The 15371-nt window shown below is 30.9% G+C and overlaps 1 protein-coding gene across 2 annotated transcripts; it reads left to right on the top strand.

The window, feature by feature from the left end:
• Positions 1-9196: 9196 nt before the first annotated feature.
• On the top strand, positions 9197-11317 carry LOC105157996 (transcription factor TCP17). 2 transcript variants are annotated; one of them, XM_088878411.1, is made up of 2 exons: positions 9197-9607; positions 10092-11317. In XM_088878411.1, exon 2 carries the CDS (start codon positions 10122-10124, stop codon positions 11052-11054), a length of 933 nt encoding a protein of 310 aa, XP_088734537.1. In that variant the 5' UTR covers positions 9197-9607; positions 10092-10121; the 3' UTR covers positions 11055-11317. The 2 variants fall into 2 exon arrangements, with proteins under 2 accessions (XP_088734537.1, XP_011072882.1); XM_011074580.3 differs by having other exon boundaries at positions 9198-9631.
• The last annotated feature ends 4054 nt before the right edge of the window (positions 11318-15371 follow it).

The following is a 15371-nucleotide window of genomic DNA, read 5'->3' as shown; positions in this document are numbered from 1 at the left end:
CAAAGCCATGCATATAAAAATAAGGCAAAATTGCAAAATTGGTCCCGTAAGTATGGGGGGGTGGCAGAATTGGGACCGTAAGTACATGACTGGCAATTTTAGTCCTGTAAGTATTGATTTTTTAGCAATTTTGGTCCTTCCGACCAGAATTGCCCAAAAACGCGGCGGAGAGATTTGGGGCTTAGGGTTCCGACGTCCACGTGCGCAACTTAAACACGTAGGAGCTTGCGTGGCAAATGACATGGCTTTAGGCGGGAAAAAGAGCTCCTATTCCCGCTTTTTTCACCGTATGTAAGAGCTCTCTCTCTCTCTCTCTCATTTTTGCTGCTGCAAATGAAGTTGCAGGTGAAAAAAAACAGCAAAAATGTCTTCTTTATCATTCTTGCATACATACCTGAAGGATGTCGATGATGCTGTTGACCCACATCCAGAGCGGATAAAGAATGAGGCCATTGGAGATGACAGCGATGATGAGGTGATGCTCCTATTTTGCTCAGCGATGAGAAAAACAGCAGTTGATTTGGTTGGAGGTTCTTGAGAGATTGTCCACTGCAGATAAGGAGCGATTGGGCTTTCTGTTCAGCACTTAGTGGAGAGCTATCAACATGTTTTGTTTCGGTGCCCCTTCTCTAGGCACTACTTGAGATTCGCTTCACTTGGCCCCATTAGTCACCAGTGGGGATTCTAGAAGATGGCATGGAAAACACCTGCTCAGTGCCTGCTATATAACACAAAAGACTGAAGGCTTAGTGCCAAATTATCCCCTAAACTCCTAAGTCGTACCTGATCAACAATGCTGCTAACCAAACAATCCGGTGAACTCCTAATGCCTTGGAATCTACACTTGTTTCCTCAATCCAAATATGGTACATCATGAAGACAGGGATGAAAGCACCAGGATTGAAGAAGAAAGCTGAAGGAAGAAGGTGATGAACAGAGCCTGGAAGTCTAGTCTCTATCGAAGAAAGTTGCTATTTCACAGAGGAAAGTTGTCGTTTTACAACTTGCACTAACACTTTTATTAGTAAGGAGCAATCGTGTTTCTCCTAACACAATTCTTGTAGAAGTGAGATTTTATTAGTTGATTAGCAGCTAGTCATTGGGTTTGTTAGTAACTACCTTCAAATATGATCACTGTACTTCTTCCCCATTTTTATCTGAGAGATACTGAAATGGAACTCGATTTCTTGATTTTATTTTCTTGCTTCTCGACACACCAAAGATATTTTTGCTGTTTTTCTTCACCTGCAACTTCATTTGCAGCAGCAAAAATGAGAGAGAGAGAGAGAGAGCTCTTACATACGGTGAAAAAAGCGGAAAGATGAGCTCTTTTTCCCACCTAATGCCACGTCATTGGCCACGCAAGCTCCTACGTGTTTAAGTTGCGCATGTGGACATCGGAACCCTAAGCCCCAAATCTCTCCGCCGCGTTTTTGGGCAATTTTGGTCGGAAGGACCAAAATTGCCAAAATATCAATACTTACAGGACTAAAATTGCCAGTCCTGTACTTACGGTCTCAATTCTGCCACCCCCCATACTTACGGGACCAATTTTGCAATTTTGCCTAAAAATAATTGTTACAAAGCCCACTTGTATTTTTTGTAGTGTCGTATATATTTGAACGAGTTTGTTAAGATTCTAAATATAAGTGAAAAACTCCTTACTTTTTCTAAAGAAATTTAACAATTATAAGCTCATAACATCATATTTTTGAATGCTATAAGTTTCTATTCTAAAATTTTATCAACTATTTTATAAGTTTTCAAATATTTTAGAAAGTATTAAAAATATTTATAAGGTTAATCAAACACCTTCTAAAACTTAATGCATTCAATGTGGTCTGTGCATATGGTATTTCACTAATTATCCATTCCAAATTTAACAGTTGTGGATGCATTGAGTGCACTGTTGTCACTGTTTGCCCATCCCAGTTCTTTCGCTCTTCAAAAAAATATGATTTTTTTATTATATTTAATTATTGAGAAAAATAACATTTACTCTTTATTATAAGAGAGATGAGCAAAAAATTTTATGTGAAAAAAATTAAGAAATTACCTGACAATATTTTACAAAATAAAGCAAATTAGGTGGCTAATTTGGGTATTTTTAACTATTTTAATATAAATACATATATATATACACACACATTTAATATATATAAAAAAGACATGATTTGGCAGTAATTTGACAATGAAAATAATTTTTATTTTTCAAAATACAATATTAAACATGCAATACTTATTTTAAATTATTTTCAAAAATAAATTCAAAAATACATACTATCTCTAATATATACTTATTTATATTTATTTTTTTCTCTTTATTTTCATAAAATACAATAAAACACTCCAAAAATAAATTCAAATACTGTGATTGATTTTTCATAATTTTTGAAATGGTATTCGTTTATAGAGTTGGAAGCCACTATATATACGTATACTACGTAGAAAATGGTTAAAGAGTGGGAGTGGGGAGGGCATGCAGCAGCAGCAGCTACTTTCTTGGGATTGCCGAATCTGCAAAACCCCCATCAGTCAAAAAGACTGACATTTGTACGGCCATAAATATGTATGCTTACCAATTGAGGATAATCATATTCATCTGTCCTAAAATTTAATATAATTATACATTAATTTTTAATATTTAGCAAAATATATCTAATATTTTTGAAATTTGCTTTCGTCTAACAAATAAGTTTCTTCATTAGTTAAAATTTACAAAATTTACTGATATTAACAGAAAAATTGAATGAAAATTGATATTTACCCCCAATTGACTTATACTAATTTATTGTAGCTCAGACTATTCTTTTGGGACTAAACTACCCTTATAACGATCAAGATATACCTCCTTAGCTGTATTAATGCGTGAAGAGCATGGGGTTGATTTGACCATCAAAAGATTTATTTAACCTGCAATAAGTTAGTAATAAGTTAATTGGGGGTAAATATAGAATTTTTTTAAAGTTTTTTATTAATATTAACAAATTCGATGAATTTTAACTAATAGAAGGACTTATTTATCAAACGGAAGCAAATATAAAAATACATGATGTAATTTTTCAAATAAAAAAAAATAATGTGTAATCACACTAAATCTCAAAAAAAAAGAAAATGTAATTGTCGCTATCAATTATTATCATCTCATCTCTCTGTCCACATATATCCACATCCACGTCAAGAAATTGAACCTACTTAATTATTACAAATCAATCTATGGTCACTTAATTGTATACTAATGATTTTGTTCACTTGTCTGATCATAAGTAGTTCAAGAAAAGTGTTGCAAATTCCTAGATCGTGGGAAGCTTGTCTCAATTCCCCATCGCCCACCCCTACTCCCTAGGTGTGGGTGTTCTTCGAATTTTGAAATTTTGTAATTGGTGTACATTTAATTTTATGAATAATATATTTTTGATATTTGATACGGATTTCATAAAGTTGAGTATTTGTTAAAAAAGATAATTACATTCTCTTTTCATGAGATTTTGTATAATTATACGTAAATTTTATGTGGTTTGAAAAATTATATAAAGTATAATTGAAGTTTGATTTCATCTAACAAATAAGTCCCTCTGTTAATCACACATCAAATTTGCTGATGCTAGCAAAATATTTACCCTCGATTGACTAATTATTAGTTTAAAGCAGGTCAAATAATTTTTTTTTAATTAAACTACCCTTATAACTGTGAAGATATACCTCTTCACATGCATTAATGTGTGAAGGCGTATGAGGTAATTTAGTCATAAAAAAAACTTATTTGATTTGCAATAAATCAGTATAAGTGATCAATTGGGGTAATATAGATTTTTATCAATTTTTTTGTTAATATAAGCAAATTCGGTGAATTTTTGTTTAACTAACAGAGAAACTTATTTGTTACACAGATGCAAACCTCAGGGATGATAGATGTAATTTTTCAAACCACAGAGGATTTACGTATAATTATACGAAACCTTAGGGGAGGGGAGTCTAATTATCCCTTGTTAAAATCGATTTGAAATTTAAATTTTTTTGAATAAATAATTCAAATTTTGAATTATATTTTGTTGAATATTGATGGATTTCAATTTCTTTTCAGATTGAGTTATTTGAAATATTTTTTTCAAATTTTTTTCTTAAATTCAAATTCATCAATCCAAATTAATCATTAATAAATTTTATAATTTTAGTAGTGAGTATTATTTTGTAAAAAGTTGTTCTCAGCAAGGATTAGTGGCTAAAGGTTGTGCATGAAGTCGATTGGTGCACGTATATAGAGACCGAAAATCTAGTGACAATAAATAATTATTATCACTATATTGTATTGTTATTAATTTATTATTATTAATGTGTCGTTAATTATCAATTTATGTATATAGTGATAACTTTGTGCATAATTTTTGTCAATAGTAATTATATAATAGGAAATCAAAATTATCGTGGTGGGTGTCGAGATTACCAAAAATAATCCCTACAACACTTGCGAAAGTGGGAGTATGGTCGATTCTGCAGAGACTGGTTTTTAAGTTGATTTCTTAAAAAAAAAAAGAAAATAATTGGGGGGTGTTTGATGATAAAAAGAAATAATTGAAAACTAAATAAAAAGCAGTCAAAATTTACCTGGTGAGAATATGGGAGGAAGCTTTTCCGGTTAAGGTCGGGATCATGCTTGATTCTTATGAGTTGATCATAGATACAAAAATAATACTTGTATAAACAAATAAATCAGTTATAGTTGTTGGTACAACCTAACAACCTCACATTTCCTTACCTTTTTGTCACCCAAGGTACGATCGTTGGCTAGATCCCTAATTAACAGATAACCCTGGGAACATCCACAAGATTTAATCTATTAACAACATTAAGAATTAGAAAGGCCTGATTCTAATCAACAAATTCCTACGAGAATAATTCGTTTAAACTAGATCATGCATTCCCCATAACATAACTAATTATTATGACATAATTAATCATGCTACATTGCTACTAAACATTGAACTAAATAAATAATTACACGGATTTGTAAAGTCCAATTAGCTAAGCAAACCTTCTTGATAATGAACAATTGGCCATATGTAAAATAATTTGTAAAGTCCAATTAGCTAAGCAAACCTTCTCTAAATACCTTGTAGTTTTTACATAAATGGACGTATGTGCCTGGATTTAGGTCCGTCCAAGAGGTGCGAAGGTAAGCGGACTTGCCACAATTGAATCCCATCCCCTATGAGTGCATATGGACTAAAACTGCATTTCAAAAGTTGCATAGGGGTAAAATTGTCCGAAAATCTGCCAGATGACTAAAAGTAAGCAATTTCGTAAGTTACTAGATCTAAACAAAAATGGACATAGTTATCGAACTAAAATTAAAATTAGGCATACTTAACGGACTAAAATAATACTTTCCCTTTAATTGCCCGCCCTAGAAATGAGTTTTCAAAACATGCTATCTCCTGACATACACGACCAAAAATACAATTTAACATATCACAGACAATCTTCTCTATGCTATCACCTCAACATTTACTTATTTATGTTTAATAGGGAGAAATAATATTTTGTGTCTCGTCACTTAAAATCTATACATTTATTATAATTCCACAAGTTTTAAAAATTCCCATTTGGCATTTTTCGTTAAATATATAACAAAAACGTGCCAGAAGCCCATAAACGAGAATTCTTAGAACTTGTGGGATAAAAAATGAGAAGTTAGTAACCAATTGAATAAAAAGTATACAGATCGTAAGTTGCGGGATGAAAAATACTATTTTTGCTGCATAATACAAATGTCTAGGTATTTTGGTATATAGAAAACATGAGTATCAATAAAAATTAATTCATTGATGTATCGATAGGCTAATTGTTGGATAATTAAGAACAAATTAAGAATATATCTACAATATATATAGCTAGCAATGAAAAAGAGTACATCTTCAGATTTTCAAGTAAAAGGCTATTAATTCTCTGTTGAATGTGCTGTTGACACACTGAACAAATTAAAGCTCACTCGCATGCATCTCCATCTGCATATATAGGGAAAAAAATCGAAAAAACCCTAACCTAATTTGATTAATTTTTGGGATAAATTATTGCAATCATCTCACCTGAGATTTGACATAATTATCAAAACCTCTTCGTTATTTAAAAAATTATTAATACTCCCGGATTTTAACGGTTGTCTAACAATTATCCCAATTCATTAGTCTCGTTAGGTTTTTATCTATTTTTTGTGAGGATCTGACTAAAATGCCCTCGTGGACCAAGAATTATAATTATATTTATTTTTTAAATTTTTTTATGGACTGCGTGGATATTTTTTTTATAATTTTTTAAATTTTCTCATCCACCCCTTCTGAGTCTTTTATAATTTTTTTTATTTTTTTTATAAAAAATACAGTAAGGACAAAGTTGATAATTTTATATGGCATTCAAGAATTATATAATTTCATCAAACATTAGGGGGTATTTATAATTTTTCAAACAACGAGAAGATATTCATAAAATTATGCCAAATTTCAAAGAAAGTCATTCTAATTTATCCTAATTTTTAATATCATATATATATTACTAGCTAGTAGCTAAATATTGAAATCTTTAAATAAATTGTAATTTTTGGCCAGTATTTTAGGAGTGGCAGTGTGCGGACACCCAATTACGGATGTAACAATTTAAAAATATTATATATTTAATTTTACACAATTCAAGAACTTCAACCACCATATGAGTAAATTTGACAGATTTTAATGTTTTCAAATTGGGAGTGCGTTGACTAAGCAAAATCAAAAAAATAATAATTCCTACCAGCTAGGGCGATGACGTTGGAAAAAAATTGCAATATTAGTATACTCATCAAATATTTTATTTATCCTATGTATATATATATATACATATAGATATATATGTTAAGAATATCGAACGTATATAATAATTATAAGTTACTCGTTACTTCCCGCTGTATGTTTGGGAGGGTGGCGACCGTTAGGAATGGACGTTCAAATTGGATATTTTGGGTTTTAATCCAACCCGATGATCGGATTTAAGGTCGTTATTTTGAATATTTCTTTTAAAGAAATTAGGGTACTGGATAACCCAATATCCAATTTTTAAAAGTTGGATCGAATTTCGGATAGTAGTCCTCTATTTGAACTACTTGGTTGGATACTCAATATTTTAAAAAAAATAATTTTTTTTTTATTTTCATTTCTCCTCTATTCAAATTTTATTCTTCTTCATTTACAATAAAGATCCATCTTCTATTTTTTTTTAGATTTTTCTCTTATTAATACAATTTATATTTCTATAAAACCACAAAATGTAGGCGAAATAAATTTATCAAATTCAAATGTTAATGTTCAAATTTTTTATTTTCTTATATTTTTAGTTTTATTTTATTTGTCTTCCCATTTCATTGTTTAGTTAAAAGTTTTAGTTTTTACATTTTTTTTATTATACTAAATGATTAAAATAGTATATTAAAATATTCAAAATTAACAAATTTAAAGTTAAATTTTTTATGAATAAAAAATAGAAAAACAAAAAATAATTCTTGAAACAAAAATAGAAACAACCTCTATTTTTGTGTTAAGACGCTGTCCAGTTATAAATAGAGGCACAAAAGTTTGGATACTTGTAAATTTGGGATGGGGATCGGTAGCTAAAATATATCGCTGCCCGAAACTATGAACCCACAATTTGATTTCGACGCCCACCCCTAGCGATTGTGGTCTTAGGTTTTGGCAAATTTAGTTCTTGAAATTTATTATTTTTTTGTTATTTAAGTTGTATCCGTAAAAATGGACCTGAATTCCGACAAAGCAATTGAGAATTTTATCCAATTTGATAGAAAAATTACACTGTACGTAAAGAATGTTGAAGTTAATTTATATATTTTTTCATCCTATGTAAGTAAAGCTCTCTCTCTCTGTTATTTTTGCTGCTGCAAATAAAGTTGCAGGTGAAGAAAACAACGAAAATGTCTTCTTTACTTACATAGGGTGAAAAAAGTGGGAAGATGGGCTCTTTTTCCCGCCTAAAGCCAAGTCATTGCCACGCAAGCTTATAGGTGTTTAAGTTGTGCATGTGGACGTCGGAACACTAAGCCCCAAATCTCTCCGCCACGTTTTTTTCGATCAAAATTGCTAAAAAATCAATAATTACATGACTAAAATTGCCAGTCTTGTACTTATGGTCCAAATTCTGCCATCCCCATACTTACGAGATTAATTTTGCAATATATATATATATATATATTTAATTTTTGTCCCCAAATTGAGAACCTTATAAATTTTATTTCTCTTCACCCAAATATTATCAACCTAAAATTACTCAAAATCTTCTATTAAATTAAATAGAATACATATTGAAGAGGAAGAAAAGTTACCTCTTGGTAATGCAAGCAAATTATGAACAAGATATTTTTTAAATACTCTCACAAAAATCAGAAATTAATTAAAAAAGTGGAAATAGGCTAATAAAATAATCTCTTTAATTAATTTACATCCTACACACATTTTCACCAAAAAAAAGAAAAAGGAAGTGGGGAAGATGAAGGGCTGATATATATACAACTTGCTTGATGCAATCTCACTGCCAATTCTTGTGGTGTGGTCCTCTGAGTAGTAAGGCAAAAAGCTTGTAAGCTACATTGGTCCCTCCTCTATAACCTACACTTCTGCACTTCAATAACAATAATCTCATCCACCTAATCTACCATCTACAACTTTCACACTGCAACATTTCATCAAAATTCAAAATTTTCTTGCAAACAATTCTCAGTTTGCATGTTTCAATTCTTCATTCTTTCATACGTTAACGGCATTGATCATTGTTTGCTTACGTTGTATGTATGTCGCCCCGCCATCTTATTAGTGCCTTTGGCAGTGCCTATGTCGGGAGCGCTACCATTCAAGAATTAATGTTTCAGACAATGTCGAAAACCTCAATTCCTCGCATAGTAGAGAAGTCTATATGATCATTACCTAGAGGGGCACGCGCCACTCTCTCTCTCTCTCTCTCTCTCCTCACGTACATACGTATATATATGTATATTGAGCTAGGGTTTATTGCATTGGAGTGAAAATTTGGTGATAAAGGAGGATTTACATGTCTTTTGTATTATGTATAGGTTGGTCCCATGCATGGTTGAGAGTATGAAAAGTCTATCCAAGAACCATCAATTTATTACTTATAGTATGGAAATATTTAGTATTCAAATTGAAGCAAAAAAAACACAATAATGTTGTACAAGTCAATGAATATTGCCAACTAGGGTTCAACAAAGCAATTCTAATTAATTTTTGGGTGAAAATTCCTCACCCGAAATTTATGTGTAATCATACGCAGACGCCACATGGTCGCAGATGCGCCATACCTTTAATTTTTCTTCTTTTTCCTTTCCTTGGCAACATGGTAGAGTAATATTCCATCATCCCCTCTCCTCCCAAGATTTGAGGCAATTACTTATAGAGCTGATTTCCTTCAGCAGATGAGATAGTTTCCCACTTCAATTTTCACCAGAAAACAGCAGCCTGTTGATGTTTGCAGCGTCGATGGCTTCTCTAGGCTGGTAAAGACGGCAAGTTCTCGTTCATCAACAGCAAAGAGTGGAGCTTAAGTTCATGTTTTGGTCTGTGCTCTCTGAGTTTTAAGAGTAAAATTCTAACCCTTTTCTCCTTATTGCCAAATATGATGATGTTCATCAGGTTTTAGTATGTTGAATCTTATGTTTTATTTTTGGAATCACATAACCTAAAAAATTTTCCTACTTCCCATTTTGCAAAACCTAATTGTTATGATCCATGAAATTTTGTGACTTTAATGCTAACTGTGATACTGTTTTTTTCTCCTAAAAAGGCCATAGATTTGCAGCTTTGCAGCAAAATCTAGGCATGGAATTAATCTATTTCCATCTAAACTATAGTAAAAATCTAAAATTTAAGTAAGGATTTCTCCTACAAGAAAATTGAGGTTGATTAATTTGCTGAAAAAATTCAAGAAAAATGAACAAAAAAAAAAAAAGGAGAAAAATGGTTGTTTCATCGACGAAACAACTTAGATTTTAATTCACCCTTTTGTTGATATGATTTGAGTAAATGTTTGAGCTCTTGCAGGTCAATAATGAAGCAAGCAACACAAAAATCATGAGAGATTTTCGGTCAAAGAACGAAGGCGAGAACGAATACAACAAGTTCCCCAAGATTAACACTACATCCACGTCAAGGCCGCAGTGGTCGAGATTTAGGAATCCAAGAATCTTTCGCGTTTCAAGTGCCTCCGGAGGCAAAGACAGGCATAGCAAAGTCTACACTCTGAGGGGACTTAGAGACCGGCGAATTAGGCTATCGGTCCCAACTGCACTTCAGTTATATGACCTCCAAGAAAAGCTTGGACTCAACCAGCCCAGTAAAGTTGTAGACTGGTTGCTCGACGCCACTAAGCACGATATCGACAAGCTTCCGCCTCTACCGGTCATACCTGCTGTAAATTTTGCACAATCCCACCAACCAACAGCACTAACATTTCATCATGATCAATCAGCGGCTAAGGAATTAGTGATGAAGATGAATGTTGAGAGGGGGAAAAACAAGTGGATTGCACAAGAAAATGAAGAGGGTTTTGGGGGATTTATGGCTCAACTTTCAGCACATAACTTCTTCCCATTGAGCAATCACTCCACTCTACCAACCATGCCTTATAACTCCAGTGATTTGAACTGGGATTCTGCTCAAAACTTGTCTTTATCACAATTCGGAGGAGGGTTTTCATTCTCAGCTCAAACACAAGAAAACTCACACAGTGAAAGCAATCTTTCGTCCGTTCTCCCTTCGAGTTCTCAGCTGTTTTTTCCCTCCGTTTTTCCTCCCTTTTCTTCATACATCGGTACGCCATCCGTGGAGAATGATTGCCACTTTAGGCACCTTCATCACCTGCAGAATGTGCAGCAAAACTCACCGATGCCGACCTCAACCCTTCGTTTTATCACTTCCCCCATGAAATCTTTCAGCTTAAATGCTGATGACAAGAGCGTTAGCTCACAGGAAAACGGTACCAGAAAAGACAGAAGAAATTCTTGAAGGGCGATCACTCAACAAGTGATCTATTTCTTGCATTCCATGAAAGATCGATCAAGTTCGAGAAGTCAAACATATATGGTCTAGAGTAAGGATTCTTGAGTGTCCATATACATACAAATTACCATTACATATGCTATATATAGCTTTAATTTTTGAAATACACTGGAATGTATGTGATTAATTATTACACTGTCATGTATACGACTATGTTGTCAGGTTATTACAAACTTTGGATAGAGAAAATAATAGTATTAATTGTGGAATTAATTAGAGATTTGGAAAAGATTAAAAGAAATAGAATTGCAATGTGTACATGTGTTATATATAATTAATTCTTAATCGAATATCAGTCCAACCATATTCTATATACTTTTCTTATAATTGATCAAACCTTATATATTCAGGTTAATTTTTTTTCGTTCCAGAAAAAATATGTTTGAAAATACAGCTTATTGATAAAATGATATATATATTCATAATTCTGTTTCAGAAAAAATTTCGGGTGAAAAAATTGGCAGAAAACCCTAAATCAGACTACATTTCACTAATATTATAAATTATTAGTAAAAATATAATAATAATATCGCATAAAGGATCAAAATTAAATGGAAACAAAGTTAAAGGACTAAAATAATAAATTTTTCCTTTTTCTTTCAGGGTCTTCCTTCTCTTCATTCACACCTGACAATTGAGGTAGAAAATTAAAATATATATAGAATTGTCACTCCTAATCAATATATATGAAAAGTTTAGTTTAAATTACCCAATTGGTTTTCTTCTCTAAATATTGCTACATTTGAATATTTTAAATCATACATGCACTATAACAAAATGTGGGATTTAGAGAAAAATTTGGAATGATTTATGAACCGTCATGTAGACGGCGTTACTAATATTTAGGAATGGTTGGTGACCGACCATTCCAATGTGTTACGGAAATTGTAACACATTGATAATGAATGTTCCTAATGTTGTATTTTAATATAAAAATTTCTTTATTTTCAATTGGAAAGGATTAGATAAATTTTGGAATGGTCTTTGTAATATCAAAGTCTGAATTTTGAAATTGTATTTATTTTTATTGGTAATATATTTAGGAACGACCATTGAAACTGTTTGGTGGTTAATATTTGGAATAGTATTAGGAATGGTCAATGTTTTGATTGGAACAGTTTTTTGTAACTATTTTAGGAACGATCAATCTTATTTAGAAACACGTTTTTAAAACTTGATATTAAGAACAATTTTTCATTTGATTTGTAATATTTTCTTTACAATCAATAAAATTGTTTCTAATTTTAATTTTTATAAATTATTTAATTTATATATTTAATAAAATTTTATTAATTATATTTATGAATTTAATTAATTGAATAAAAATAAATAATTGAATGTAATAAATATTATGAATAAATATGAATAATTAGGAAAAAAATATTATTTTGATATAAATTATTATTATTCGATTACAAAAAGTGAAAAAATAAATAAAATCTAATCTAAACCATCCTCATCAACGCCGTTCATTTCGTGGTCGTCCCATGCGGAGGGTCTGTCGGAGGCTATGCTGGGCAGTAGCGGAAGCAGTCGGTTGTGGTAGTTACACAAATTTCACAATAAATTACCAAAATTGTGCAATAATTGCAGAAATTACATAATTAAACAATAATTACCAAAATTACACAATATGATTTAAATTACACAATATTTTCAGAAATTACACAATTACACAATAATTACAAAATTTATATATTATGATCTAAATTACATAATAATTGCAGAAATTACACAATTATACGATAATTACAGAACAATATTTCCAATAATTGCCTAAATTATACAATTGTACCCTAATTACACAAAAATTACACAATATGCCCTAAATTACACAATAATATGAAAATTTAAATTTCTGAAGAAGATTTCATGAAAATATTTTAGCTTCAGGAAAAAAAGTTTAATTCTGTAATAAAGTTATGCAGAATTCTTTTAAAATGAACGATATTTTCTGAAAATATTTTCAGTAAAAATAATTTAATTTCAGAAAAAAAAAGTAAATTTCAGGCAAAACTTATTTTAATTTTTGAAAACTATTTCTGAAAAATATTGTAATTTCAGGAAAAATATATTTTAATTTCAAAAACTTTTTTAATTTTAGAAAAAAAAATAAATTTTAGGAAAAATATATTTTAATTTCAGAAAAATATTTTTACTTTTAGTATCTTTAGTTTCTAGGAAGCATTGGAAGGCACGGATGGAATTGGCGGCCACGGCCACGACCATGTGTACTAAATTCATTAATTTCTTATATAATTACAGAAATTCCACAATAAATTATAGAAATTACACAATAATTGTAGAAATTACACAATGACACAATTATTACAGAAATTACAAAATAATTGTATAAATTACTCAATGACACAATTATAACAAAAAATATTACACAATATGTTCTATCTAAATTACACAAATATTCAGAAATTACACAATGACAAAATAATTACAAAAATTACAGATTATGATATAAATTACACAATAATTACAGAAATTACACAATTATACAATTATCAATTTCTTAAATTACACAATTATACCCTAATTACATAAAAATTACAGAATACGCACAAAAATATGCAAATCTCAATTTTTGAAAATATTTCTGGAAAGTATTTGAATTTTAGGGAAAAAAATATATTTTAATTTTTTGGAAAAAGTATTTTAATTTAAGAAACTTTTTTAATTTAAGAAAATATTTTTAATTTTATAAAAAATATATTTTAATTATAATAAATATATTTGGATTTTGGAAAAAATATTTAAATGTTAGAAAATATTAAATTTAATTTGAGGAAAAAAAATTCAGAAAAGCTTTTTTGGAAAAAGAAAAAGAAAATATTACACTATCTTTTTTGGAATAAAATAGAAAATTTTTCAAAAATATTTTCAAGAAATAAAAAACAAAAAAATAAAAATTATTTTCCAAAATATTTTCACAAATATTTCAAAAAAAGTTTTTAAAAATTGGGGAAAATATTTTAAAAAAATGTTGAAAATTGTAAGAACAGGGGAATGAGGAAAAAAAATAAAAAGTGAACCAACCTTCGATCGAGAGAGAGGGAGGGAGGGCGAACAATGGGAAGGCGAACGGCGTCGGGACAGCGAGAGAGGGGGAGGAAGGAAAAAAAAAAAATTACTAATTTTGGAACGAGTTTTAGAACGATCATATTTTTAAAAATGCGTTGGAAAGCCTGTTTCTATATTTAAAAAAATCGTTCCTATTATTGTGCCAAAATTCTGTTTCCTTGGTGATACCTTGACCAAATCAAATCATCCTTAAAAGTAAAAGGAAGCTACAAAGAAAGACAAAAATGAAAAGAAGACAAAGAGAAGGAATCATATGTACTTTGGTTGTTAGCCACTGCCAACACCCGACAAAGACTGCTAACTCATCATAAAAAGCAAATACCATGCAATTTCAATTCACTATATATATATAGGGGAAAAATCCAGAGACCCCCCTGTGATAATAAAAATGTTCAAAAATCCTCCTATGAAAATTAAAGTATCAAATACACCTCCTATGATATAAAATAAAGTTCAAAAAACCCCCTCCGTACAAAAATTGGGCCACACGCGCTTTGACTGCGATTTTTTTATAAAAATATATTTTTTTTGACATTTTTGCCCTTCTCTCACATTTAACATATAATATTATATATATGTATTTAAGAATTAAATATTATTTTATATAATAATTATTTAATTAAAATATGATATATTTCTATTAATAATAAAATATTTTTTTATATATAATTACTTAATTATTTATATAATAAAATATTATTTTAATTAAATTAAAAGTAATTTTATATATAATTTTTTTAAAAAAAAAGCAGCGGCGGCGTCGTCGCCGCCGCTGCTGAAGAGGAGGGCCGGCGCCCTCCTCACCATGGGCGACGGTCGTCGCCCAACGCAGCAAGGGCGACGGCCGTCGCCCATCATCTGGGCGACGCGGTCGCCCTCCATTTCTGGGCGACGCCGGGGGAGGGGGAGGATAGGGGAGGGGGGAGGGAAGGGGGGGTTTGGAGGTGGAAGGGGTGGGGGAGAGGGGAAGAAGATGGAGGTGGGGAAGAAGATGGAGGTGGGGGTGGGCCCGGTGGGGGTTGGGGGTTTGGGGGGTGGGGGTGGGGGTGGGGGGAATGGGGTATAATTATTATTTTTTAATTTTTTTTATAAATTATAATTATATGTATTATAAAGATATGTTAAAAATTATAAATTAAAATAATTATATATTAATAAGTCGAGTTGACC

This window comes from Sesamum indicum, linkage group LG3, assembly GCF_026168435.1.
Source record: "Sesamum indicum cultivar Baizhima isolate 11 linkage group LG3, ASM2616843v1, whole genome shotgun sequence".
Taxonomy (NCBI): domain Eukaryota; kingdom Viridiplantae; phylum Streptophyta; class Magnoliopsida; order Lamiales; family Pedaliaceae; genus Sesamum; species Sesamum indicum.
This window is presented reverse-complemented; position numbering and strand designations above follow the sequence as displayed.

Excerpts from the sequence above, each read along its gene's own strand:
- LOC105157996 (XM_088878411.1), top strand. The coding sequence starts at position 10,122 with ATGAGAGATTTTCGGTCAAAGAACGAAGGCGAGAACGAATACAACAAG.